This window comes from Xiphophorus couchianus, chromosome 8, assembly GCF_001444195.1.
Source record: "Xiphophorus couchianus chromosome 8, X_couchianus-1.0, whole genome shotgun sequence".
Lineage (NCBI taxonomy): Eukaryota > Metazoa > Chordata > Actinopteri > Cyprinodontiformes > Poeciliidae > Xiphophorus > Xiphophorus couchianus.
Window position 1 is genome coordinate 5,769,354 of NC_040235.1, and position 27,291 is coordinate 5,796,644.

General features: G+C 39.3%; 3 protein-coding genes and 1 long non-coding RNA gene across 7 annotated transcripts in view; 2 read left to right on the forward strand and 2 right to left on the reverse strand.

Moving 5' to 3' along the window:
• The window catches only part of LOC114149750 (protein NLRC5-like), a 1,536,511-nt gene that overhangs the window by 291,085 nt on the left and 1,218,135 nt on the right, over window positions 1-27,291 (reverse strand). The window lies entirely within an intron of this gene.
• LOC114149781 (growth hormone receptor-like) lies at window positions 624-21,497 on the forward strand. 4 transcript variants are annotated; one of them, XM_028025882.1, is made up of 9 exons: window positions 624-953; window positions 4,576-4,654; window positions 12,238-12,361; window positions 13,364-13,542; window positions 14,629-14,807; window positions 17,529-17,673; window positions 17,747-17,837; window positions 17,929-17,998; window positions 18,697-21,497. In XM_028025882.1, the coding sequence occupies exons 2-9, from the start codon at window positions 4,582-4,584 to the stop codon at window positions 19,363-19,365; spliced, it is 1,530 nt and encodes a 509-aa protein (XP_027881683.1). In that variant the 5' UTR covers window positions 624-953; window positions 4,576-4,581; the 3' UTR covers window positions 19,366-21,497. The 4 variants fall into 4 exon arrangements, with proteins under 4 accessions (XP_027881683.1, XP_027881682.1, XP_027881684.1 ...); XM_028025881.1 differs by having other exon boundaries at window positions 625-979; XM_028025883.1 differs by lacking the exon at window positions 624-953 and adding an exon at window positions 2,824-3,252.
• On the reverse strand, window positions 7,994-24,606 carry LOC114149852 (uncharacterized). Its single transcript, XR_003596618.1, has 2 exons — window positions 24,575-24,606; window positions 7,994-9,285 (listed from the first exon to the last, which is right to left on the reverse strand). It is a non-coding gene; the product is annotated as an uncharacterized LOC114149852 (long non-coding RNA).
• On the forward strand, window positions 22,001-27,240 carry ccdc152 (coiled-coil domain containing 152). Its single transcript, XM_028025910.1, has 8 exons — window positions 22,001-22,184; window positions 23,132-23,237; window positions 24,013-24,081; window positions 24,862-24,926; window positions 25,217-25,352; window positions 25,529-25,656; window positions 26,685-26,783; window positions 26,883-27,240. Exons 1-8 carry the CDS (start codon window positions 22,122-22,124, stop codon window positions 27,012-27,014), a joined length of 798 nt encoding a protein of 265 aa, XP_027881711.1. The 5' UTR covers window positions 22,001-22,121; the 3' UTR covers window positions 27,015-27,240.

Genomic DNA, 27,291 nt, shown 5'->3' on the forward strand with positions numbered 1-27,291 from the left:
TGAAAATTACGACTTATTTTCATAATTGAGACTAAAACTTTAATTATGACTTTCATTCTTGTGATTTTATTATAAATAAAATTATTTTCATTCATGGTAATGAACTTCCATTCATAAAAAAAATAAAACTGAAACAATGAACTGAAAATCTGATACTCCTAATAAAAGAAATACAATAAAAAAAAAAGAATTAAACTGTTTCACTTTTTTCCCTGATTTAAATTTTACATTTAATTTCAAAATGTTTCTTTGGTTTTTTTCCAAATGTACATAAACTCTCATGTGGCTTTTATTGCTAGATTGGAAAAAAAATTCACGGCAAAGAAATATGTGAAAAATTGGCGTAGCAGGGCGTTTGTAGACAGGGAGGGGAAAAGAGTAAATTTCTGCCTAACAACTCAGAAATTTTGAATTTGAGTTTGAAAATACTAAAATTTGCTAGAATTATTTTTTTCTATAAGTTAAAAAAAATTGACTTGAAATTTAGAGGCTTTTTCTGGAAAATGTCTGAGGTTAATCTCAAAATTTCATTTTTTTTCTAGCAATTTCAAACTCATAAATTTTCTAGTTAAATTATTTTCCCCCAGATGTATGAGATCAGTCTCTAAATTTCTGAGTTTTTTGGCAGCAATTTACTCCTTTTTTGTTCCATCTAATGTTGTCCTCGGTCTGCGTTTCCCCTGCGGTACCCAGACTCCACCAGCAGATGGCGCCACTCTGTATTTATCGCACCTGCAGCGCCGCAGATCGACACACAGCCTCTGTCACACAGCGGGAGGACAGCTGTCTCCGGTGAACCGCCTTCAGCTGCTGTCAGCGCATCGATTCGGGAGTTTGAGTCCGTGTTTGGTCGCCGTTGTGTCGGTTTGTGTATCGAGGAAACCCCCGGAGCTCCGGGACTGGCAGCGGAGCAGCGGAGCCGCGGCGGCGGGTGAACGGGGGTCTTCTCTGGGGTAAGACCTGCGGGCTGGTGCGCAAGGTAAGCGCCAGGATCTTCCTCTGCGCTCCTTAGAAACAATCTGTAAGCATCTTAAACGCGGTTTATGCTTGTTCTGCTGGAGCTTAATGCTGACTTATTTTCGCATTTTCTAAAAATCAGGCTGAAATTGGATAAACAGGGAAAAAGTTACACCTTAAATCTGTGTAAACAGACTGAAAGTGGGCAGATTTAACGGCTAAATGTACTGATTGGTTATTAGTTTCAGTTTTTGCCCCTCCACAGTTCAACGGTTTATCTCCTGAATTTATATGTTTCTAGAAAGTGACATTCTATCAAGAATCAGTAATTTTATTCATAGTTATTTAGTTTAATATTTGCAACATATTATATGTGTGCTTTACCTGTTTAATTACAGGGCAAAATAAACGTTTAACAAACATGAATTAACTTAAAAACAAGAGATGGAAGCACAAACTCACATTTATTTCATTCTTTAAAAATCTCAAATCAAATATGACGATCAAAATTAAACATGCAGGTAAATGCATCCATCTGAATAATTGGAAAATCTGGAATATTTTTTTTGAATTTGACAACAATAAGGCATATCTATGTCTGGTTTAGATATAATTTCTTATTTAACCAGAAAGAAATATCACAAAAGTAGCACAAAATTAAACATTTTACAGACAAATCTCTGGAAATCTTGCAAAAACATTTCCAAACATGTTTCTCGTGACTCCACTCTGTTAACACTTGCAATAAAGTCTCCACTGAGATCATGTTGAAGTTTTTCCCCAGCTCAGTTTGCACGTTGTAGCTGAAAATAAAGCGTTTCTGTGAAAGAAGGCTATCAGACCCTGAACTCCTTACATGGACGAGGTTTGAGAGATAAGAGGGAACATGAATATGCCAGTGCTTTTGTCTGCACATTGATAAATAGGAGCTTCCAACTGGTTGACGTAATGAACAAACTGGAAATGAACCTCCAGGCACGTAGACGAGGTATGCAAATCTAAACAGTTACTGAGCTGTTTAATACTCAGAACAACAGGAGGAGCAGAAAAACCCAAGAAACTGTAGACTAACACCAAAATGTTACAGTCACCCAAAAAACGTCACGTTTCCCCAAGAAAACGGACATTTTATTAAACAAATGAATAGATTAAGGTTAGAAATAATCATTTCAATCAAGGAGTGTGTGGCATGGCGATGCAAAACCATCACATTGTTTCACGTTTTCAAAGCTAGCAAAAATGCTAAAGCACTAAACGTAAAATTAGCGTCGCTATTAGCAGATTAGTGGAAGTGTTTGCTGCCAACTGTCCTTAAAAAAGTTGATCTAATGTCAGATAACGAGAATTAAATGTGACTTATCGTGCTTCCTTGAACAGGTTAGGATATGTCTGTGGCCTATACAAAACATGTTCATTTCATTTTTTGCACAAAATCATTCTTAGATAATGAGATTTTAGCTCATTTAGGCCGTCTAGTCAGTTTAAATGTAAATAATCTGCTGCTGGCCACGGTCATGAACTCAACCTTTACACTCACACATGAAAATGGCTGCAAACAGATGCACAACTAAACAACTGTACATCTTTGAAAAGCATTAGTAGAGCCTCCTGCACAACCAGGAAGAATGCAGCTAGTGGTTTCTGGATGGCAAGTCAACAACAGAACACTTGTCTTTTCCAGCAGCCGTTGTACAGCGCATACAGCAGTAAAACCAGCAGAATAAATGAGCTGCAGTTCAGCTTGGGTTGCTAGGTAACGGGCTGGGATGTTACACTCAAGAGGTTTTTGAAACTGCTCCTTTTCAAGACACAAAAAAACATCAACTTACTGCAAAAAACAGTTTGTTTTTTTATCAGTAGAAACCCAAATTAAAGTACAACAATGTGCAAAATGTGAATTTTGCATCACAGGTCACTTTTAAATGGTTCTGTCTGGTTCTGACCGCGTTTGAAATGAAATCAATTTTAATTATTTCTCCCCTGGGGGAAAAAAACAGTTCAAATAGGTCAGTATAAGTGCAATAAGACTGAAACATACATGTTACTCATAAATGTGAAGCTTCGTTAATGTGATCATTAACGTGAATGTAAGGAAATTAATTCCTGACTTTGAGGTGAAATCAGAACATGATGAAATCTTTCAGAAATGTTCCAGAAAAACAAGAAAAGAAAAGAAAAAAAAACTCAGAAACGAGCGCTGGTGGATTTCACAACTTTTGGGGAGTGGAGTGACCCTGAACTGCTGTTTGGACTAGGTCGACCCAATCCTAGCCAGAACTCAGCTGCGTCTTCCTGGTAGGACAGATAAATGTTTCTTTCTAGGAATAAAGATGGTGAATAAACCTGTCTGATAGGCTTCTTTACTCAAAGACTAGATGATCTTATTTCTAAGAAAACAATTAGCACATTTAGCTGCCGGGCAGGCAGCCAATAGGGAGCGGCTCGGCGTTCCTGTCGCCTCTGGTTTGTGTTCCATAGAGCGTGACCAAACTTTGGAAATAAAAGTGAAACCTCTTCTGTTTAAAGCCGGCTATTAGCAACAAACAGTTTCATTACAATAGTTTTGACTGTAAGCATGTAAGCTGCTAGATAAATAAATATTTACACTGAGCCAGGGGTGTTCAAAGTGCGGCGCAGGGGCCAAATGTGTCCCCCAGACTGATTTTGTGCGGCCCCTAACTACACAGACTCTTTACTTTTAATTACAGCAAAACTGAAAACTCTTTCTAATGAAGATTGGCGTCAACATCACAAACTATTTGTCTTTTTTAATAAGCAGGTTTTTTACATTCTCACTAATTTCTTAGTAGATATGATCACATCTACACTCAAAAACAAACTTTTATGCTTTTAATTAATTTATAGAATTTTGCTAAACACAGCAAATGTAAAGTAAATGAGAACTGATTCATTCATCTTCCAGATGTGCAAACAAAATAAAACATTAACTGGAAGCCTTTCTGTTAAAGAGGATAAAATGCAAAACTTTACTTTTTTATTTTGGCAAAATAATTTGCCAAAAAGACTTTAACGTCCAAGTGCAAAATTATGTCTAAATAATAATGACAATTAACAGAATATTTATGCACTCACTAGTTTTATATAAAACATTTTTATTTAATTGCGATTATTCTGCAGAAATCAGTTTTTATTTTGACATTAGAGGGAAAAATTTTTTTGTTAATTATGATTGATTTGTAAAAACAATAAAACGGTAAAACATCAGAAATGGTTGAATAGTTTTTACATACTTCATATCGTCTCAAACTTTAGTCGCTGTCCCCCAGCATGATGCTCCCGCCTCCGTACCTGATAGTTCTTAGTGTTTTAATCTAACCTGAAGGCCTATTGAAGGTTTCGCTTTTTAAGGAGGAAAATCCACCAAAATGCTAAACTCTGTTTCCATTGAGTTGTTCGTTGTGTTGGAGGCAGAATGTTGCAAATAAATCCTGAAATCCCCCAAACACATCGGCGATTGATTAAACGAGGCTCTGGGAGGAATTTTAACGTTATTTATGTGCAGAAAGCTCGGTGGGAGCGTGATGGTTCTTCACGGTTGGATCTCTGTGGGTTTTCTGGGTGGAACCAACTAACTTTGTGTTAATGTTTCCTCTGCAGCTCAACATGACGTCTGCGGCGCTCACGCTGCTTCTCCTCTTCCTCCACGTCTTCGGCCTCCGGTCGGAGCCTGATGCAGGTACGGCGTCCGTGTTTCAGGTCCGAACAGTTTCCACTCGTCTGGAGACTCTGATTAGTTTCTGCCTCGGTGGGTTTTCAGGACAAATCGTCTCTTTAAGTCAGTAAAAACTGTGCAGCCTTGGAGCACAATGCGTGTTGCACAACATGCGCGGCCTCCGCAGAGAGAGCCAGCGGGTTTCTGGTGAAGTGGATTACCAGGAATTCTGAAGCGGGAAAACAATGGGAAGCTGTTCAGTGCGAAGGGCCCGGTTTGGGTCCAGCAGAAAGACTCTTCACACATGACTCACATTTCAGCTGAGGTCTGCAGTGAGTGTTTACAGCCGGGTTGGACATCTGGAGCCGGGTTTGGTTGCGTAACAGTGCAGCGCTCCCCTGCTGGGTTTGGTTTTTATGTTTTATGACTTTTTGTTGAAACTGAAATGACTTTTCTACGACAGCAAAGCAAAATTGTTGGTTGTAGTTTAAAAAAAAGTCAGACATGTTTGATGAACGGCTGATTCAGACATGTTTCTGACCCAACTAAGATGTTCAGCATTCACACATTTTTCTGTGGAACATAATTCCAAATCAGTGGTGGGCACACTTCTGCTAATGCGCTAACAGCATAGCTAATCTTTTATATAAAGCATTTGCTAACTTTGAAAACATTTAGCATGCTTAGCTTCCCCTAAATTCAATTCTGAGGTGCTAATTGGCTATTTTGTAAACTTTCAGTTGAATAAAAGCTCACAAATGTTGAAGTTTTGGTTATTAACTGCTAAATTCTTCAAGTAGTTAGACGTTTACGTGTTTTGCTAACTTTGAAAACATTTAGCACACTTACCATCCCCTAAATTACATCATGAGATGCTAATTTACTTGGATATTTTGTAAATTTTTAGTTGAATAAAGTTTGGCATCTGTGCAGGCTAATCGTGTTATCCATTGTTTAGAATTTACAGCAAAAATGAAGTCAGGATAAGCTAAGTGCGCTAAATGTTTTCAACGTTAACGCTAACACGCTTAAAGAATTTTCTTGGTTGTTTTCTAAATTTTCAGTTGAATAAAACTAAACATGTATGTTTGAGTTTTGGTTATCAACTCTTAGGAAATATTCAAGTAGTTAGATGATTAGCACGTCAGCGTTTTTGCTAACTTTAAAAACATTTAGCTCACTAAATTTACATTTACTTGGCTGTTTTGTGAACTTACAGTTTGACCCAGTTTGAACCGGAACGCCCGCCTGACGTTTTTCCATTGTATTTTCCGGAGTTGAGATTTAAGGGTTTAAACTCTTCCGGGTTTCATTGATGACGCTTTTGTTGGGCAACCTACAGCCCCCCATTTTTTTTTTTACCCCTGCAGGGGGTATTTTTGTGGGCTCTAGTGTCCCTTACATGACAGTGGGCTGACAGGAAACGGGGAAGGAGAGGGGGGAAGACATGCGGCAAATATCGTCGGGTCCGGGAGTCGAACCTGCGACGGCCGCGTCGAGGACCCAAGGCCTCCAAATACGGGTCGCGCTAACCGCTACGCCACAGCCCCCCATTTTGATTGACACAGCATTCGACCAATAATGTTATGGTCGAAAGATATTATTGGCTTTTCCTGAGCCAATAATATCCAGAGAGCGATTGAGCTCACTTTGACTTGCCTGTATTCTTTCTGGAATATTTCTGACTGGTCATCTAAATCTAAAGCCACCAATGTGTATCCATCACGTGTCCTCTCACAAGGACATCAGGCATTTTGGGATTTGTTTTGACATGAATCCACCAGTTGCATGCGAATCCACCAGCGTGTGTCTTTGTTGCGTCAAAGTCAGGCTCTGTGCTTCCTCATGCGTCCTCATGCGCCTTCATGCGTCCTCATGCGTCCTCATGCGTAACGGTGTTTACAGGAGTTTTTCTCACCAAAGGAGAGACACGTTGTCAGAACGTGTCGGAACTGGATGTATTTCTTCAGCAGAACTTCCCAACTCACAGGAGTGGACGATTATGGCCGTAAGAACTGACCCGTTTTGGATCAGAGAATACCGAAAACTTTTCGTCGTCCGCTGCCGCCGTCAGAGTGAGGTGGGTAGAGTGTACCGTTGAGTGGGAATGGGGGGCCGAGGGAATGGTGGCGGGGGCGGTTTTGAAGAAGGAGAGAAGGTGGGGGGCAGACTGGGGTGGAGAGGGAGTCGAAGGAGAGATGCTTTCATGTTCACTCCAACTTGTTCTAGAACAGCAGCTGATTTAATTTGGGTTTGCCTTTTCGGCCGTTTTTGGTGATTTAGGGGTTTAAGGTTAAGGGGTTAATAAAATATATTTTGTGTATTTTTAAAATATATGTATTGGAAAAAAAAGCTTTTTCGTTTTAATTTTAGCTATTTCCTGCCTTCCAAACCAAAAACATAAAAACAAACTAAAAGCTCAGATACATAAAAGCCACAAAATGAAATTAAAAACAGGAAAGAAATGAATAAAAATAGAAAAAGTGAGTAGCCTCCCTTTTTCCCAGCTGCAGAGTTCACTGCAGGACATTTTTAAGTAACGAGTCGTCTAAAATAGCTCCACTTTTCCAGCCATGTCGAAGCCCTCAGAGGTTCTGCTTCTACGAATCAACCGGACCGAGTTTTCCCAGCCAGGCGGTTTGATTCAGACTTTGTTTGGACTGGTGGGCCCGCCTGGTCCTGCTGTTTTTGTTTCCACAGTCCCGTTTTGTTGTCCCCTCATGGCTTCCTGCCCGACACTTTCACCTCATTATAACTGCAACAAAACGGGTTCGATTTAACTCTGTTTGGGGAAAATCATCAGCAGGATTGATTTGAAATGGAGGGAAAAGTGGCAGAGGAGTCCAGGCTGCGAGGAAAAACAGAAGGATTTCCGGTTATTTATGAGGCTCGTTCTGCTGAGTCGATCCGGTGCAGGAAGCAGATTCTTCGGCTCATCAGGTCCAGGTTTTCTCCCTGGAGAGCCACACAGGGTTGCCAGATCGGACTGACAGTGTCCAGACCAAACCCAACAGAAAACCTTACAATCTCAACCTTTAAGGAAGGAAACTCACATCAACGGCACTGGATTTATATTTACGTTGGAGTATTGGAGCCATTGAGAATAATAAATAAATAGTAAAATTACACGAATAAGGTCATAAAATTACCAAAATAAGATGAGAATTAAATCATCTCGTCTTATTTTGGTAATTTTATGACTTTATTGTCGTATTATTTTGACTTTATTCTTGTATTATTTAAACTTTATATTCGTGTGGCTTTATTCCAATAATAATACAATTTTATTCTTTTAATTTTATGCCTTTAATCTTTCATTATTTGCACTCACAACTTTTTTTCTTATGATTCTATTTTTTGTTATTTTCTTTGAGTGACTCTAATACTCGGATATAAAGAATACAATTTATGCTTTAGGTCATCGACTGCATTTATAAACTTGTGATAATTTTAAACGGGGGGGCCGAAGTTGGTCCTGGAGGGCCGGCATCCTGCATGGTTTAGTTCTCTCCCTGGTTGTACCAACAACCTTTTCAGCATGTCAATGTTCTTCTTAGGCCTCTAATGAGCCATCATTTGAGCGTTAAACCAGGGAGAGAACTAAAACATGCAGCCCTCAAGGACCCACTCTGGGCTCCACTGATTTAAAACATTGTTGGTATTCAGAACCAGATCCAATTTTGACAGCAAACAACTTCAGACTTGGGTAGAGACCCGTCCAACCTGGCAACCCTGCTGGAGCACACTGATTGACGGCTGAACGTTTGCTTTGAATAACCTCTTGGCCCGATAGGAAGCATAATGGCGGCTTCCCACGGGCCTTAATGGGTCCAAAGGTCCTGCTAATTAACACGGAGGCCGGCCAGTACGCCGCGTCCCGCCTGATAATTAATGAATGACTTTGTCCGCCCAGAGAATGTTTCCTGCGCCTCAGTGGACAGGAAGCTCATCTGGATTTATGGAAATGCATGCAGGATGTTGTGCTGCGCCCTGAAATAGATTGCTGGCAGCTTTCGGGGGATAAATCAAGGCGTAAACATGTTTACTGTAGATCTGGTGACGGCTCCGCTATCAGCTTTCTGTGTGTGTGATGGGAACACGGCGTGAGGTGACGTCCGCATCCGGGAGGTAATCCCGGCGTAAGGAGTAGGGGACGTGCCGCTCCGTGGTGTTTATCTTCAGCGGGGTGAACTGTGCCTGAGCCGCTGAGCAAACAGACACGCTCAAGTTGACTTTGCTGAAAGGCGGGGGGAGAGTCGGGGTGTCCGCGGCGCGCCTCCTGAAATGTCCGACCACTTCTTTGGAAGTCTCACTTCATTAAAAAAAAAAAAAGTAACACTCCTTTAAATTAAGACCATTTTTTAAATTCTGTTTCGAAAAGACTATTTATTCTATGGGGTTTTTTTTCTCGCGGGGATTTTCTGTCAGGCGAAAGTTTCAGTCGCACTCGGCACATCTTTACGTTCTGTGAATCCAGACAGTTGAGGCTACCGCTAGCTTGTTGCTAATATATAAACCGCTATTAATGAAGAAATGATAGTAAGTTGGCCTTTAATGTGTTAATTCATTTTCTTAAATTATGTTTCGACAATAATATTTATAATCGTATATATTCTATGTTTGCTTTTTCGCGGGGATTTTCTGTTTGAGGCTACCTCTAGCTAGTTGCTAATATACTTTAAAAAAGTCTTAATGAAAAAAGCAAGTTGGTCTTTAAAATGTTTATCCAATTTCTGAAATTCTGTCTTTACAGGACTATTTAATGTCGTATAATCTATGTTTATTTTTTTTTTCTCGCGGGGATTTTGTCAGCCATAAGTTTGAGTCTCACTGGTCCTGTTGATTGGAGACGTTCAAGCTACCGCTAACTAGCTGGTAACATACCCCTGAATAACAGAAAGATTGAGCTCAATCTCAAGTTTGCTAGACTTTGATATTTCAGAGTTTCAGAAGTAAAAAATGTTTGACTTTTGGTAATTTTCTTAATCCATCCATCTGTTTGTCCAGCCAACAAGTCATCCCAAAAACTAGCTAAGTAGAGGAGCCTCGGGTTGTGTTTGCTGAAAAGAAAACCCTTCCTCCAAGTTTTGAACGTTTAAAGCTAAAAAAAATTCCTTTTTTTTATTAATGTTTTTTTGGTAGACATTTCATCTGTTTTTTTTTCTATCTGCAGTAATAACCCATCATATCTGATACTACCACTAACTAACTGCTAACATACTAGCTAGCTAGCTTGGGTAAGTGTAAATTTATAACCAGTTTGCTGGACACCATTCATGCATTTCTGTGGAGATAAAGTTCTTATATTTCATTCATTGTGGATGTAAAGGTGTTAAATTTCAGCTGGTGGAACCTGCAGTAGCAGGTTAGTGGGTCGGCCGGTCGAACCCTCATGTTCTCTCCTCCCCCACTGAGTTTTCTGACCACATAGCTGGGTGTCACATTTTTCTCCTAATCCTGACGAAGCTCGGCCCTGAACAGGAGGAGGAGCCGGTTATCTGGTAAACAGGTTATTTTTAACCCCTTACTCCTGTTCTCTGAAGTGGGCCAAAAGTACAGCATACATCACCTTCATCATCGTCATCATTGTCGCAGGCGCTCAGCCAGTCTGGACTTGTGAGCTGTTGAGCTGCTGATGGCCTGCAGGTGGTTTTCTCTGTTTTCACAACCAGAGTGAGGAATGCTGCCGTTGTTCCTCTGCTTTAAGCGGGGGGCGTCCAGCTTTACGTTGGCTACGTTACGTTACGTTGGCTAAAATCATCCAGTCAAAAGAGAAAATAAAAAAACTAGTAAATTCTTGATTTTCTTACCTTCTCAGCAAAACATGAAACATTAAAATGAAACAAAGCAAAGAATGACCTTAAAGCTGCAGTGTGTAACTTATGAAAATATTTTTTACATATTTGTTGAAACTGTCACTATGTTGTGACAGTTTAATCTGTAAAAATGTAACTCCTCTGTTTTCTCCCAGTATTAACTAGAATCAACCAATCAGAGCCAGGAGGCGGGACTTAGCGCTGCCAATCATCCTCTTTTCTCTCTGCTGTGCTGTTCTTAGCTTGTTATAAGTTATAGCCACTGATGATGGGAAGTAAACTGTTTTTCTGTAATTGTTTCTCCACCAGCAGCACATTTAGCAGCGAGTACATTAGGTTGATCGACAGCACTTGGGAGTAATGAAGCTCAAACTGTACAAAATAATATATAAATGTAACAATTTTCTCCATCTATAATAACTTTGAATAATTTTGAATTTAAGATGAAAAATTTTTTTTTTTTTTTCTGACTGAATTATTTTGTTCTGCTCCTTCAACCAGCAGTTAAATAACTTTTATGCAAACAAAGCTCTTTGCTCGTTATTCTAAAATTGTTTTAGCTCGGATCCTGAAGCTGCAAAGACACAAAACTACTGAATTTTTCAGGATTATATGGAACTAACTGCATTTAGTAAAGATGAATGTTTTACTTTGGCGGTACAGACAGCAGGAAGTGGCGATTTCTGCGTTTTCTGCCAGATGTGGTGTTTACTGGGCCGGCAGCCTGTAGCAGCTCCACAGAGAGCTGCTCCAGGCACACATGCTCTCAATTTGTGCAGGCAGTAAAACCCGAGCCGCACGCCTGTTTCTGTGTGAGCGCGTTTCTCGGTACGGTGAGAACAAACAGATTATTCCACGACAGCTGAGGAGCGAACTCCTCCTGCAGTGAGTCTGAAGAGGACTTCCAGGAAAACGCTGGCAGCCTCCAGGCGCTCAGCGCCATTTTATCTATTATCTCATTCACTCAGTCATAAATATCAGGAGTTCAAGTAAAGACTAAAAGAAAAGAAAGAAGTATGAGCTTATAGAAATATTTCCAACACACAAGTACAGAACAAAACATCAGCTTGTTCAATGATTTTCAACATTTTTTAATCCAGAAAGAGATTTAAATTCAGAACTCTAATTTTTTTCACAGAATTCTGAATTTTTCTTGGGTTTTCAAATTTTCCTGAGATTCTGACTTCAGTCTCAGAATTTAGAAATTTCTTGAAATTTAGAATTTTTTTTCAGTATTCAGATTTTTTTTTCACAACATTTCTCACAATTCTGAGTTTTTCCTCCTCAGATTTCTTAATGATTTCTCTGAATTTTAACATCTCTCCTCAGAATTCAGATTTTTTTCTCATAATCCTGACTTTATCAAATTATTTCTAAGAACTGAGATTTTTTGTCTGAATTCTGAATTGAAGTCAGAATTGTTTTTATTTTCCAGCTGCCCTGTTCCTCTTCCGTAGTATTTTCTTTATCTTTCCAAATCTGTTTTGAATATTGTTTGGTTGTGTTTGTGCTCTGTGCACATTTTAAAATATTTTACTCAGTCAGGTTCAATATTTTTAACTGATCAACTGTTGGGTTTGTGTGATTTCTGTATCCACTTCACTTATGACTGTTTGCTCACTTTTGTAATAAAAAATAATCTATTGATATTTACAACTTTTAGCCCACACTTCCACACAAAATGTCAGATATGAAACAATCAGTCAGTTATGAAAAATATCCGAGGCCTTTTTGTTTCGCAGCTATTGTTTTTAATAAAATGTGTAAATAATATTTTCTATTCCTCTCCAGTGCGGCCGCACTTCACCGACTGCGTCTCGCGCAACATGGAGACTTTCGTCTGCAGATGGAGCGCCGGCTCATTCCAGAACCTATCAGAACCAAAAGATTTACGCCTGTTCTACTTCAACAGAGTGTAAGGAAAACATTGTCTTCACTAATCCATAAACCTGCATTTTCCTCCACTTTAAAGATGCAGGAAGGCTTTTTAAAAACATGACAACCTGCTTCAGGTTTAGAAACATGACCTCAGGGTGGACTGTGATAAATTGGAAGCAGAGTTATCACTTTCGAACAGGCAAAGTCCACCAGCGGGTCAAAGTGATGCTGCTTTAAATCAGCCAAATAAACGCAAGTTAATGTTTAGCTTATGATCATTTATTTCAACTGGAATAATCATAAAGTGACTTCAACTGGAGCCAGAAGATCAAATATAGACATGAATCCAGTAGTGGGGATGCTAATGCGCTAATAGCAGAACTAATTGTTAGCACTTTAGCTAACTTAGGAAACGTTTAGCGCATTTAGCTTCCCTTTAATTAATTTTTTCATATAAATTCTAAAGCGCTAATTTACTTGGTTGTTTATTCAGTTGAATACTCCGCTGAAGTTTTGGTCTTTCATGCTCTTATTTTGAAATTGAATGGAGCCCTGAAAATCTAGAAGACTTTTTATTAAAGAAGAAGTAATATTAGCACTTTATGATTAGCTTCCACTGTATGTAATGTCAGTATAGTGTTCAGTATTAGCTTCCAACAGTGTGCAGTGTGTATGTCATATGCATGATTGACAACGACTGAGCAGTTATGATTTTTTTTTTTTTAAAACCCCTCCAGGGGGTATTTTTGTGGGCTCTAGAGTCCCTTTTCATGAAGTGGGCTGACAGGAAAGGGGGAAAGAGAAGGGGGAAGACATGCGGTAAATGTCGCCGGGTCCGGGAATCGAACCCGCGACAGCCGCGTCGAGGACTTGAGGCCTCCAAATGTGGGCCGCGCTAACCCCTACACCACCACGGCACGCCCAGCAGTTATGATTTTATAACGAAAAACAATTCTTATGAAATGTCTGTTTTCTGGTGATTAAGCTAGCAATGCTGAATTAAACTTGCTTCAATGTAGTCGACTGTGTTCCCTTTCAGGCTTCCTGGTGCCTCAGAGAAAAACTGGAACGAATGTCCCCACTACAGCGCGGAGAGACCAGACGAGTGCTTCTTCAACGAGAACCACACCACGGTCTGGACGTCCTACACGGTGCAGCTGCGGTCCAGGGACCGGGCCGTCCTGTATGATGAGATCTCCTTCTCCCTGGAAGACCTGGGTGAGTTCAGAGTAGGAAGGTCCAGATTGGTTTTTGGATTCCACTGGAGAGAAACCTTCCTCCGGTCAGCGGGACAGAAAACAGATTCTTCTGCAGAAGACATGACGTCCAACTGGTTTTAATTATGAAAAGTGTTTGGGTTTGTTCCAGTTCATTCAGGCGCTGATGAAAGGAAACATGATGGTCACATTGATAGGTATTTTCCTTTCGAACCTAAATAAAAGAAAGAACCACAGACAACGTATATGAATTTTACGTGGAGCTTTTGCAAAAGGGAAGGCTCTATCAAACTTCTCCTCCGATCAGTTCCACAGAGCGTTCTGGGCTGCCCTTACAACGGCTCCTGTTTTTATTGTCTAAGAAGGACAGGCAAGGGGGCAGTCAGGAAAAACAACAGAGGTCGTAAAGCCTCCAACCCAAACATCCAACAACCCAGGTCCGGATGTGACATCCGATCAAAGGTCCGAGCCCGGCTCAAATCCCGGTCAACACTGTCAAGAAAACAAAACACGACTGCTCACAGGTGGCCACCAAACCAGGAGGTGTTCCTGCAAAAGGGCCCAAAGTCTGAGAAACCCAGTGCCATCCACCTCTCGCAAAGCTGAGCAGACAGCAGTGACCTCCAGGTCATTCAAAGAAGAGAACACTTCAAACAGAAAACCACAAAGATCCATAGACTCAATGCGAACCAGAGCAAGAAAATAAAATGATAATACCAAAAACTCTCCAACACACATCCTTTAGGGACGGATTCAGACTGCACTGGCCCATTCCTTCAATTATTCATTCATCCATTCATTTGAACTAAAGAACTTTTAAAGAAGATGACCGTTTTCACTCTTCATGTAAATGTTATTTATTTTTTGATCAAATCTTTGAAAATTTCTCAATTATTTTTTCTGTTCTTTAATAACGTGGAAAACCTGAAATATTTTCATATCTGAAATCCACAAAAACTCAACTTATGATTGACAACGCAGCGCTAGGACAGCAAACTGAACTAGACTGTATTGATTAATTAGGATCAATCAGAGAAAATGTGTTTGAATGTTCTGCCTGGTTTGATCCTGTGTTTCTGCTCTGCAGTGCAACCGGACCCTCCGTTCGGCCTCAACTGGACCCTGATGAACATCAGCCTGACCGGATCGCACTTCGACGCCATGCTGAGCTGGAGGCCTCCGGCGACGGCCGACGTGGAGACGGGATGGATAGCGCTGCAGTACGACGCCCAGTACCGCCAGGCCGGCGCCGAGCGCTGGGAACAGGTGGGTGGCCGTGCCGGTTCGTTAGGGTGCAGAGGCTCGTTACCAACAATCAGTCAGACCTATTTGTCTCAAAGTTAAGCCATAAGAATTTTTCAGCCTCCTGTTAATAAAAATAAGAAACAACAAATGAATAAGAAGTTATTCATTCATAAACAGAGAAAACTAAAGATTTAGTTTCAATCATTTCCTCATTGTTCCTCAGGTGACAGAAGGCTGACTTTGTAACTGTCTCTATGTGACTCTGAGGGCTCAGATTTCAGCCTGATCTCCAGTTTCTAGGCGTAGTAACTGAAGCTGAGCTGGCTCTAGATCAGGGGTGGGCAAACTTTTTGACTTGCGGGCCAGAATGGGTTCTAAAATTTGACAGAGGGGCCGGGCCAGGAGCATTTGGACAAGCAATGTAATTGATTAAACCTGGGGATTGAAATGTATTAAAAAAAATTTAAAGAAATCAACATTTAGTGGGAAAAAAAATCAATGGAATCACTTTCAACATTCAGAACATATTATTACCCAACGAAAGGAAGGGGTCTTTAAAATGAGAGCGATGTGCGGCATGTTAATTAAGCTACTGTATACCGCTGCTGTGCGTAAATGCGCAAGTTGCTATTTTTTTCATAACAGTAGAAAAACTCACATTTCAGTGGGAACAGTGTTGTTGTTCTCCTTTTTTTGCCAGTGCATCAAAGTCTGGAGTTAGTTTTGTTGTGGCAATTCTCAGAATAGATCTGAGGTGTTGGTCAGTTAACCGGGATCTGTATCGGGCTTTGTTGATGTTCATGACGCTGAAAGTCTGCTCACACACGTAGGTCGAGCCAAACAATGCCAGCATCTTCTGTGCCGTCCTCCGGAGGTTTGGAAATGTGGCTTCGTTAAGTGAAGCGTAAAAGTCATTCAGTTTAAGAGATCGGAACTTCTCTTTTGAGACGGAGTCAGACTGAAGATCGATCAGCTCCAATTGCAGCTCATGCGGTGCTGTTTCGGGGTCTTGTGACAGGGGACAGGACACCAGCTGAAGTGACTTTTCAATTTTTTCAAAATCAGTGAACCGACGGCAGAATTCTCTGTGCATGTCGTCCAGTGATTTGCAGTATTTCTTCACGTTTCGGGTGGCCTTTTGCATGGCCAGTGTGGGAAAATGAGCGAAAGATTTGTTTGACATTTGCCTGGAGAATAAAATCAGCTTGGATTTGAAGGCTCTCACATTTGTGTACATATCGTGCACAAACTGATCTTTCCCCTGCAGCTTAACGTTCAGCTCATTCATGTGTGACAATATGTCCACAGCAAACGCAAAGTCACAAAGCCAGTCCTCATCGCTCAGCTCAGGGAATTCGTCGGATTTCCCCATTAGCTCCAAAAACGAACGAATCTCCTCTTTGAGCTCCCACACTCGTTGGCAGACTTTCCCCAAACTTAACCAGCGGACACGAGAGTGGTAAAGTAAGTCGTGGTGATCCGCATCGGTTTCCTCTAGGAACGCAATGAACTGACGGTGATTAAGTCCCCTTGCTCGTATGAAGTTAACAAGTTTTACAACTGGATCCACAACATGATTAAGCTGCAATACAGACTTACACAGAGATTCTTGATGAATGATGCAGTGAAGAAAAATAACATCCTGGTCAGGGTTTTCTTCTTTCACTTTATCTTGGATTCTCTTCAGCAACCCAACGTTTTTTCCAGTTAAATTTGGCGATCCATCCGTGGTGACACCGGCAAGTTTACTCCAAGGCAGCTTCATTCTCTCGATGACAGCAGACACCTGTTCATATAAGTCCTCTCCTCGCGTTTTCCCCTTCAGCGATTCCATGCTCAAAAGCTCCTCCGTTATCTCAAAACTGTCATTTATCCCTCGGATAAAAATTAGGAGCTGAGCAGTGTCTTTCATGTCGTTGCTTTCATCCAGTGCTAGTGAATATAAATTAAAGGACTCCGCTTTTTTGTTTAACTCGCTGACTATATCTTCGTCAATCAGTTCCACACGCCGAGTCACTGTCCTGCGTGACAAGCTGATTTTTTCAAACTTGCCTTTGCTTTCCGGACACAAGAGATCTGCTGTGTCTACTATGCATTCTTTCAAAAACTCGCCTTCGGATAAAGGCTTGCTAGCCTTTGCTAACTTGAATGCCAGCAAAAAACTTGCCTTGGTACTTGACTCCTGGATCGCAGTTTGTCGGTGAAAAAAATTCTGCTGAGTCTGTAAATTAGCTGCCAACCTCTGAGCAGTAGCCGCCCGTTCCTGTGCTGACTGCTTGCTAGCATAGTTAGCATGCTTTGTGGCAAAGTGACGGCTGATATTGTACTCTTTGAAAACTGCAACCGTTTCTTGGCATATCAAACATACAGCCGTTGATCGGACATCAGTAAAAAAATATTTTGTTGTCCACTCCTTTTTAAACACTCGGCACTCAGTGTCCACTTTTCTTTTCTTTGGTCCGCTCATTTTTACCGAAGGGGGGAAATGTCAGCTGGAAAGTGTGTCTAGACTAGTGCGCCGTCTATCGGGGAAACGAGGGTATTGCAGGGGAAAGGGAAATGAATCAGGATTTTACACATCCATGGGTTTTTACGATAATTTGGACAAGTTCGGCGGGCCGGATTAAAAAGCCTAACGGGCCGTATACGGCCCGGGGGCCGTAGTTTGCCCATGTCTGCTCTAGATCATTCCTCTTTATTTCCAGATAATAACTTGAGTTTTTAACCCTTTGTGCTCCTCAGGCCGGCCTGGTGAAAACAACGCACCGCTCCCTGTTCGGCCTTCAAACCAACGTCAATTATGAGGTCAGAGTTCGCTGCAAAATGCTGGCAGGGAAGGACTATGGAGACTTCAGCGACTCTGTGTTCATCCACATCCCATCTAGAGGTAAACATTGACAAAGCTGTGCTAAAACATTTTGCTTTTTCAATTCATTCATTTGACTTTTTTTGTCCTTCAGTTTCCAGATTCCCAGTTATGGCTTTGCTCATCTTTGGAACGTTGTTTTTAGTGGCCGTCCTGCTGCTGGTCATCATTTCACAGCAGGAAAAGTTAGTAGCTGATTGTCAGAATTAGAATATTTGAGTCTGAACCAAGAGAATGAAGAAGAAATGATTTCTGCTGTTTTCTTTTCTGCTCCAGGTTGATGTTTATCCTCCTGCCTCCTGTTCCTGGACCGAAAATACGAGGAATTGACCCGAATCTACTGAAGGCAAGTTTCCACAAGAAGGATTTTAAAAGACATCAAAAAATATATGTAGTTTTATTATTTTTTGGGGAATTAAATGCATTTATTTTTTCCTACAGTTGGGTTTTTTCTGGCTAAAATTATACACTATAAATAAAACAAAATCTTACTAAGTATTTTTGGTTTAGTTTCTAGTGCAAAATCTTAAGTCAGTTGAAATAAGACAAAACTAACAGACAACTGAACAGCAAGATATAAGAGCTTGTTTAAAGTAAATACTTAATATTAAACTTATAACAAGATATTTGACCATGTTATAATAACAAGAAAAAAATCTTGTTATCTAATAAGGATTTTGTATAAAAATAAAAAATGTATGAACATATTTTGTATAACCCATTGTTGGGTTGCCAGGTAACGGGCAGAACTCTGCTGGGGTTGCTAGGTGACGGACAGTGCCTGCAGATTTTGACGTTACATTCTGGAAGTTTTTGAAACGGCTCATTTCCCAGAACCTAAAAACAAAGACTTGTTGCCAAAAAACATTTCGGTGTTTATTTTAAGCATTTGGATTGTTTTTAGAAGCCAGCTAGACCCAAATGGAATCACAAAAACATTTAAAATGTGAATTTTTACTTTCTGTTTAAGCTCGAAATTGAAATATAAACGTCTATTTTGGGTTTTGTGGGAAGTCATGGGTGTCTGAACCGTGTTTGTCCCAGAAAGGGAAACTCCGAGAGCTCACATCCATCCTCACCGGCCCGCCCGAACTCCGGCCGGAGCTCTACAACGACCCCTGGGTGGAGTTCATCGAACTGGACATCGAGGAGTCCAACGACAAGCTGCTGGACGTGGACACAAGCTGCCTCATGGACCGTTCCCCGTCGTCTCCACACTCCACCGTCTTCAGGGACGACGACTCGGGCCGCTCCAGCTGCTGCGAGCCGGATCTGCTGAGCGAGGCCTGCGCGTTGCCTGTCCATCAGGAGGCGACCGCCGTGGAGCAAAGCTCGGCGATTGTACCTGCAGAGGGCAGGGAGGCGGCGGCGTACACGCAGGTCGGCGAGGTCGGGTTGTCTGGGAGCGTTCTGCTGGAGAAAACCACCATTAAAGAGACAAACATGGAGGAGGAGAAGGGTAAGAAACAAGATGGCGTCTTGGTGAACGCAGATCAGAGAGACAGCAGCTCTGAGACGAAGCGGTTAGCAGAGCTTCCTGAGTGCGTGGCCCAGCTGCCCGCTGCTCCTGTCTACACCGTGGTGGAAGGCGTGGACATCCAGAACAACCTCCTACTGACACCGACGCCGGCCCCCAACCTGACCGGCCCCAAAATACCAGCTACGCCCGACGGCTACCTGACCCCCGACCTGCTGGGAAGCGTCACACCGTAAATCAGCCGGGGATCGAATCACCCAGAACTTGTTAATCTAAAGGGAGGTCAGTTCCTGGAGGTGACCCTGGCTCGGTTTCAGCTAGCTTAAAATAGCTAGGGGGGCAGCAGGAGCCGGAGGCGTTCAGAGAAACCTGGACCCAGTGACACTGTTCCACCTTAAACCAGCACAGCTAACAAAAAGATGCTACAGGGAAGATCTGGATCTGCAGATGGGAAATCAAAGGGAACAAATACCAGTGGTGGGCACTGCCACTGGTATTTGTAGCAAGCTACCTTGTTAGCAAGCTAACAAGGTAGCTTAGAAAGGTATGATTAGCTCTAAAGCGCTAATCATAAACATTAGTTCTGCTAATGCTAAAGCGCTATCCCATTTAGCAGAAGCTAACAGTAAATTTTGTTTTTTAGAGTAACAGTAAACTGCTGCACCAGTTAGCTTTTTTAGCAGAAGCTAATGATAGAGGGCTAAGACGTTAATTTCAATTCAAATTTGAAGTTTTTACCCCTTTCAAAATAAGAGCATGAATATAAACGTCTAACTAGCTCAAGAGGTCAAGCAGTTAGACGTTTGGGTTTTAAAACAGCCAAATTAGCTCTTTAAACTTTATTGGGGAAAATGTATTTAGTGGAAGCTTAGTGTGCTAAATGTTTTCAAATTTAGCAAAAATGCTAAACTGCTAACTGAAAAAATTAGCTATGCTATTAGCGGGTTAGCAGTTTAGCGTTAGTGTGCCCACCACCGACAGATGGCAACATTTTAGCCTCATAAATAAATGAATTAGAACAAATGAAATGAGGTTTTAACGTTGAGGTTCGTCTGTTCTGGTGGAAGAAAGTTAGCACACCCTCTCAGAAATATCCATCGCTGTGTAGCTTACTTGTTTTAAAAAGCAGGTTTGGAATCTCATAAATAATCTAGATCATGAAGGAATGGAGTCAAAAAAGGTCAATATTGTAACAAGTTCTGAAAATCCAGGTGCTCTGTAATTATAGAGGAATAACTCGACTCTCATGTCTTAATTTTGTCGTTTTTCAGTATTAATCACCCAGAACTTGTTAATCTAGTTGATCTAATCTTCACTAATTCAACTGTTTTTTTAACAGAATTTGTGAAAATGATAAACGAAAGGGTCATGCATTTACTTTTTTATGTATTTAATATTTCTATCATGTTTCACTGTCACATACTTTGGTAATATTGATGCTGTTCCATAAATGAAGCCAGAAAATCTGCTTTCTGGACTACAGCATCAGCTGGACTGTAAATTATCCTTTTACTTTCATTCAATTTTTTCTTTTCATTTAAAACTGTGAAATACTTTTAAAGTTTTTAATTTTTTGTGTATTTTTTGCCTTATATCTGAGTATTTTGTATTTCATAAATGATTTCAGAGTTGTAAACCAAATGTTTACATCTTTTATTAAAGCACACTTGTATTTTCTTCTTCACTGTCTGACATTAACTGAACTTCCTGTTTTAGGTCAGTTATGTTTTGAAAATTCTTTCAGGTGTCAAACTTGAGGCTCGGGGGCCAAATCCGGCCCGTCAGAAGTTTTAATGTGGCCCTTTTATGTTAAAGTGTCCTTAAATATTATTTTATCAATCAAATCAGCAAGTTTATCTGTATTCTGCCAAACTAGGTCAAGGTGAAAATATATTTCATATTATTTAACTTTAAGAAGTTCTCATTGATGAAAAGATACTTAATATTTTAACAATTTAATTGCTGGTTTTGTTAGCACATTCTGTCACAACTGGCCCTTTAAAAATATAAGGTTAGTTTCATTTAATGTCAGAAATAGAAGGTTGTATTTCTTTTAACAATAAATGACGATTCAGCTACATTTGTTAAATCTGTTTAGTTTTCTGTGAGAAGTTACCTTCAGCTGAATGATGAGCATTTACTGGAAAACTGGAGGTTTAATTGTAATTTTCCTTGCATGCTGTTTTTTTTCCTGAAGTGAAAGCTTGGACAATCATTGGAAAACTTTCCAGACGTTCGTGGATCCGTCTCTTTGTCAGCACTTGGAAAGGGAAATAATATTTTCTTCCAATAATATGGGTCATAATAAATGTAAAAACCATATGCAATTTTATAAAGTTACATATTAAACAACTTTTCAACAACTTTAGTTGCTGTCTTGTTTTAATCTGATACTTCTCTTTAAAATCTCCTTGAAATTGGTTGGCTGTTTTCTGCAAGGTGGCCATTTTGGATTTTGAGGTCAGGGTTAAAATTCCCACATCAAAGGGAAATGTTATTAATTTTTAAAATTAAGATTCAATATAAACAATTTAAATACAGTTTTATAATTTCATTGTATTATTTGTATGAATTTTAGTGGTAATAATGTTAGCTAATGACCAGTGGATGATAAATATGAGTTTAGAACAAATGATCACAATTTGGTTTGGATGATAACACTTTGTATCCGCTGTACAATTTTACATGTGGTCAGGAATATTTTAGACTTAAAAACTGAAAACTAAAACGGACTCCTACTTTCCTTGGGCTGCCAATAAAGGAACTTGGTGATAGAAAAAGTCAATAATAATAATATGGTTTTGTTTTTAGTTTTTAAATCTGGCCTGGTAATATTGATGATCTGTTACTAAGAAGTTCGCGCTGTTCTCAAAATGGCGGCACCTCGTTTCGTTAGCTGTTAGTTAGCTTAGCGTCGGTGACAAATACAGACATAGAAACCACAAACTACACAATTAAACATTGTTTTGTTTTGTTCTTTTAATCCAACGGGATGACGAAGTTAAACTGTGTGAAACTGGAGAGATTTATGGCGGAATTCTGTCGACTGGAACAGGTACGTGACTGTTAGCTTAATGCTAATGCTATTTACCGGAGGTTATGACGTTAAACACGAAACCAGCTTTTAATTTTTAAAAACATGTTGAGTGAACCCACTTTCTCACTTTTCGTTTCGATATTGTGCCTGTTTTATGTTTTTAATTTGGAAATATATAATTTTAGTCATACTTAATATTCGATACTATATTAACTCTACAGGGTCTGCAGTCCACTTTGTTTTAGAATTTAAATATGAAACTTTCATATCAATATGAAACTTGTTTTGACATTTTTGTGGAAAAACAAAAACTCAGGGAAAAAAAAGTATTTTCCCTGAAATATTCTGATTTTTGTCTAGCAAATTTGTGACTTTGAAACCCAAAGAGTTAAATTCTTTCTTGAAAATTTCAGAGATTAATTTAATAATTTCTTTATTTTTTAGCAAATTTGCTACTTTTAAAACTAAAATTTCTTGCCCCACGCAACCCCCCCCTAAATTTCTGAGATTAATAAAACAAATTCTTAATTTTTTGACAAATTTTTGAGTTTTCAAACAGAATTTTTTTTCTATAATTTTTCTGAGATTTTTTTGGCAGATTTTTGGCCTTTTATTTTTTCTATATACTTTGGCTGTAATATGCTATTGTATGAAAAATAAATGAAAACTCCATCTTACAAATTATAGAATAACTTAGTAAGCTGAGAAAAAGTTTACTCAGTTTGTTCTGTTCAGTTTAGAATAATTGGATCTAAGTTGGACTTTTCTTAATATGTTTGTTTTTAAAAAAAAAAATCCAATTTGAGGTCTACGTGAATATAAATGATTAATTTTGCATTTATGTTTCCAAATTACAAGAAGCATTAAAAACTGCAACGTTTGAACTGAAACTGAATCTATTTTTCAGGGTCGTTTTTTTTAACGGGACATTGAACGCAGCATTTTCTCTCTATTGTCTCTGGCAGAAAATTACAGAACTGAATGGTGCAAAAAACCTTCTGGAGATCAGGCTGGATGACTCCAACAGGCTGGTGAATTTTTATAGAAATAAGGAGCAGAGTCTAATAGATGGTGAGTATTTTAGGTTTTTTTATTTGTTTGTAGTTGAACTTGTGATTTTTGTCTCCCTCTAGTGGCGCTTTGCCAAACTGTTCACTGTTTTCATATGAAAAACTTAAACCAAAGAGTATTAGGGCTAAATTAGAGGTTTTATTTAAATTATGAGAATCATGTCATAATTTTATGACAACAATAATAATAATATTAGCAGAATATGTCACAAAATAACTTTACTCTCATTAAAATCCGTTTTAATGAGAGTACTGTGATAGTTATCTGGATCTGACATGATCAGCTTGTCTAGACTGTTAATTTTTTTAAAAATAAATTCAGTTTGCAGAATCATTTAAAGGTCCTTCTACTATAATAATTCGATGCTGATGTGTTAAAATATTATCTCATTTGTAAAACTAAAACCAATTTAACTGCACAAGTTGCTCAACAATCCCCATTTTAATAATTTATCATTTTTCATGTAGGAGTCATAAAATTAGTTTAATTCTGCTAATATTCCACATTTTTAATATTCCACTTTATTCTCATTATTTCATCTTTATTCTCATATTATTCTGACTATTCTTGTAATAACATCAACTCATTCTCATGATTTTTTACATTTTACTCTGGTAGTAATAACATAATTTTACTCCATTTTAGTTTTTTATTTTCCTTTTTTTTACTCCATTGTGTCAGTTTGCTGATTCTATTATTCTAAAATGATTTTAAGGTAGATATTTTTCTTTGAGGTAAATGTTTGCAGCAGATTGACAGTTGATGCCGTTTGCAGAGAAGGAGAGCCTCCTGGTGACGGTGGACCGGCTGCACCGGACGCTGCAGGAACAATGTGATCTCAGAGGTAACGGCGCCACCTGCTGGTGGAAGGAGTTAAAACACCAGAAAAACCCAACACAAGCCTGGAGAACATATGTTTAATCTCCTGGATGTGATTTAATGATTTATTTCAACACTTCCAGTTTGTGCAGCAGTAAAGTTAATATAGAAAAAGCCCTCGACATAATGCTGCCACCACCGTGTTTGACAGTTGCTGCAGTTCTGTCTTGTACAAAAAGCTTTATAAGGAACGTTTAACTAATATTTAGTGGGAGTTTTTCCATCACCGGTCATCTTTCTGTCAAAATGTTTTTATTTTATTTTGATTAAAAACAGCAAAACTCCAAATAACTTCCTTAATTTAGGCTTTTCCAGAAAAGAGTTGATTTTATGAAAGATGTTTCATCTTTAGCACCAAACTGAGAAAAAGGTCAAAGTTCAAACCTCTACTTTCTGTAACTACAACTTTGAGTAACGTTGATATCTGAAGAAATCTCTGATTCGTTTCAAATGGAAACAGTTTAAGTTTCAGTGGAAATCCTCAAAAGTTCAAACTGGTGCAACACTTTTTTTTAAACATCCTTAAAGTTGATTGTTTTTATCTTTATTGAAAAATATTATTAAAAGCCTGAAATCTGAAAGGAAACAGCTGAGTGTGTCTGTTGGGATTTTTGTTTTATGAAATAATCTGTGCGAACGGCTGAAGCTCCTAACCAAGTGAATCATTTTAAACAACAGGGATGAGTTTCAGGGGAGAAACTTTGGGGTTTTGTCATTTAATTTTGTGTTTTTCTTGACGTTTCAGTGGAAAACGAGAAGCTGAGGAAGGAGGTGGAGAATCTGAAGGACGAGAATGAGAGAACAGCCGAGGTGAAAACAGAAACAAACGGATCAGTTCTCTGGTGTTTACATCTGATTTAAAATAAATCCTGAATATAAACGTTCCTTATTTTAACTCTGTGCTGATGCAGCTTTTTCTCATGAAATGATTCTGTTACTCTGGTCATTTATAACTGATTATATTTTAGGATTTTACTCTCGTTTTATTAACTTTATTCTGGCTCTGATTCACTCTCTTTTCTACCAGAATTAGATTAGAGAAGGTGAATAAACCCTTTTGGTTTCAGTTTGTCTCGTTTTGTGCTGCTGCTGCCCTGCAGGCTGGGCGGTCGGATGTCCAGCAGCTGCTCAGCCAGATGGCAGCAGATGAGGACAGACACCAGAGGGCGCTACAGGCCGTCAGACAGCAGAGCAGCAGAGAGGTGGAGGAGGCGCAGAAACAGGCGGAGAGGCAGAGTAAGACTTCACCAACTTTAACTGTTTATAGGTATTATTCTGGTTTTTATTACTTTTAACAGTTTGTTTTAGTTTTTAGAAATGCTGAGTTTGTGTTTTGCCCATCAGAGTTTGTTTTTCTTGTCAGAAGTGTTGATATAAACCAGTTTTCAGGTTTTTCTCTGGTTTTTCTCCAGTGGAAGCTAAAGATGCAGATGTTCGGCGGCAGCTGGAGGAGAAACATCTGGAGCTGGAGGAGATGAAGACGAGGATGAAGGAGCAGGAGAGGGAGCGGCAGAGCGAGCTGCTCAAGATGCAGATGGAGGTCAGCAAAAAAAATCATCTTTAATGTTTCTACAAATCATCGTTTGTTATTAAAGGTTACTGTAAAACAGCTGCTGATTATCATTTAATTTAAGTTTGTTTTCTTTTCTATGAACTGAAACTCAGAAACAAATATAACCGTTTATAATTCCTGAGTGTTTATAGTCAGTTTTGGTTCGTTGCGCCCCCTGCTGACCTTCACAGGTACTGCAGGAGGCCAGACCTGGTGTGGATGAGCTTCTGTTTAGAAACACAATTCAATAATCGATTAATCAATTTATTGGATATAAAAAATTGGCATATGCTGCAAATTTTTCATTTAACCACTTAAGCTTTTTTACACAATGTTATAAATGCATTATAATATACAAATAAACAAATAACTGAATCCTTCTGCAAGTAAGAAAATAAACATTTTATTCCCTAAAATGTAACAGAATTTTTTCAGTTAACGATTCATTAATAATTTAAAAAGATCTGAGTTAAATGATAAACTGAATTTGTGTGACTTTCTGTTCTATAATTTGAGTTATATACGTGATACGTTTAAACCACCCTGCTATTGTTTTTGTTATTTTATTGTATTTTTTGTTTAGCTATATTATGCTAAGAAATACTTATAAATAATAATGATGATGATGATAGCAAAAGAGGCTTTAAAGGAGATTTTGTTTAAACAAACGTTGAACCAGGTGAAGATAAAACTAAATATTTTCCACTCAGAACTCCTCATGTTTCAGACAAAGAATTAAAAATATATATTTTAAATGCAAAAAGTTTATTTTCTGTAGTTTTGGGTTCATTGCAGCTCTTTGTGATTTGTTCTTCCAGCTAATGGCCTGTTTGAGTCTGTAAGGTCCGTTTATTGAACCATGGTTCATCAGATAATAGAGATTAATTATGATTTCATTAATTTAACCGTTTCAGTCGGTTTGAAGTAGCTTGTTAAGCCTGTCTGAACTGAACGATTGATGAGGGATCCTCCAGTTTGAGCTGTTTGTTTACGTTTCTGCTTGTGTTTTCCAACAGTTTGGTGCGAAGTTAGCTCGGGTTCAAAGTTCAGCTCAGAGGAACCAGCAGCAGCAGCTTCATGGATCCAACCTTCTTCCTCAGAGCGTCTTCAAGCGGGTGAGCCAGAACCTCACCTGCAGAAATAAACGTCAGGTTCTGTTAGATTGACCTAGAACTTAGCGGCGTGTGTGTGTGTGTGTGTGTGTGTTTGATCAGAAGCTGCAGTTTTTCCAGGAGGAGAAGAATAAAGAGATTGCGGTTCTGCGTCAGAGAATCAAGGAGCTGGAGCAGAGCCAGCTTGCCGTTAGCATCGGCAGCAGCAGCTATGTGAAGAGGAGGAAGTTCTAGTTTGACTCGGTTGTGTTCAGAAAAGTTTAAATTCGTGTTCTGGTTGCCGTTGCTGCGTTTTCTTCGCCTTTTTCTCCGTCTGGAAGCACGTTGAACCCCACGCTGCCCGGCCGTATGAGGCTCTAATCCCATTAGACTGCAGCAGAGGAGGAAGCTGAATGAAACGCTAATCTGTTGCTGCAGCTTGAATCTGTTTCCATTCAGAGAAATAAATCAGTCGACTGCTTTCCATAAATTCATTAATTCAGCTGTAAAATCTCAGTTTGGTTTTGGTTTG

What these genes read in the sequence shown, in the direction of transcription:
- ccdc152 (XM_028025910.1), top strand. Translation starts at nt 22,122, where the DNA reads ATGACGAAGTTAAACTGTGTGAAACTGGAGAGATTTATGGCGGAATTC. An exon ending in GGAACAATGTGATCTCAGAG is followed by an intron (nt 24,082 to 24,861) that starts GTAACGGCGCCA and finishes TTGACGTTTCAG; the next exon opens with TGGAAAACGAGAAGCTGAGG. An exon ending in GAAACAGGCGGAGAGGCAGA is followed by an intron (nt 25,353 to 25,528) that starts GTAAGACTTCAC and finishes GTTTTTCTCCAG; the next exon opens with TGGAAGCTAAAGATGCAGAT.
- LOC114149781 (XM_028025880.1), top strand. Translation starts at nt 4,561, where the DNA reads ATGTTTCCTCTGCAGCTCAACATGACGTCTGCGGCGCTCACGCTGCTT. An exon ending in CATCCACATCCCATCTAGAG is followed by an intron (nt 17,674 to 17,746) that starts GTAAACATTGAC and finishes TTTGTCCTTCAG; the next exon opens with TTTCCAGATTCCCAGTTATG. An exon ending in TTGACCCGAATCTACTGAAG is followed by an intron (nt 17,999 to 18,696) that starts GCAAGTTTCCAC and finishes TGTTTGTCCCAG; the next exon opens with AAAGGGAAACTCCGAGAGCT.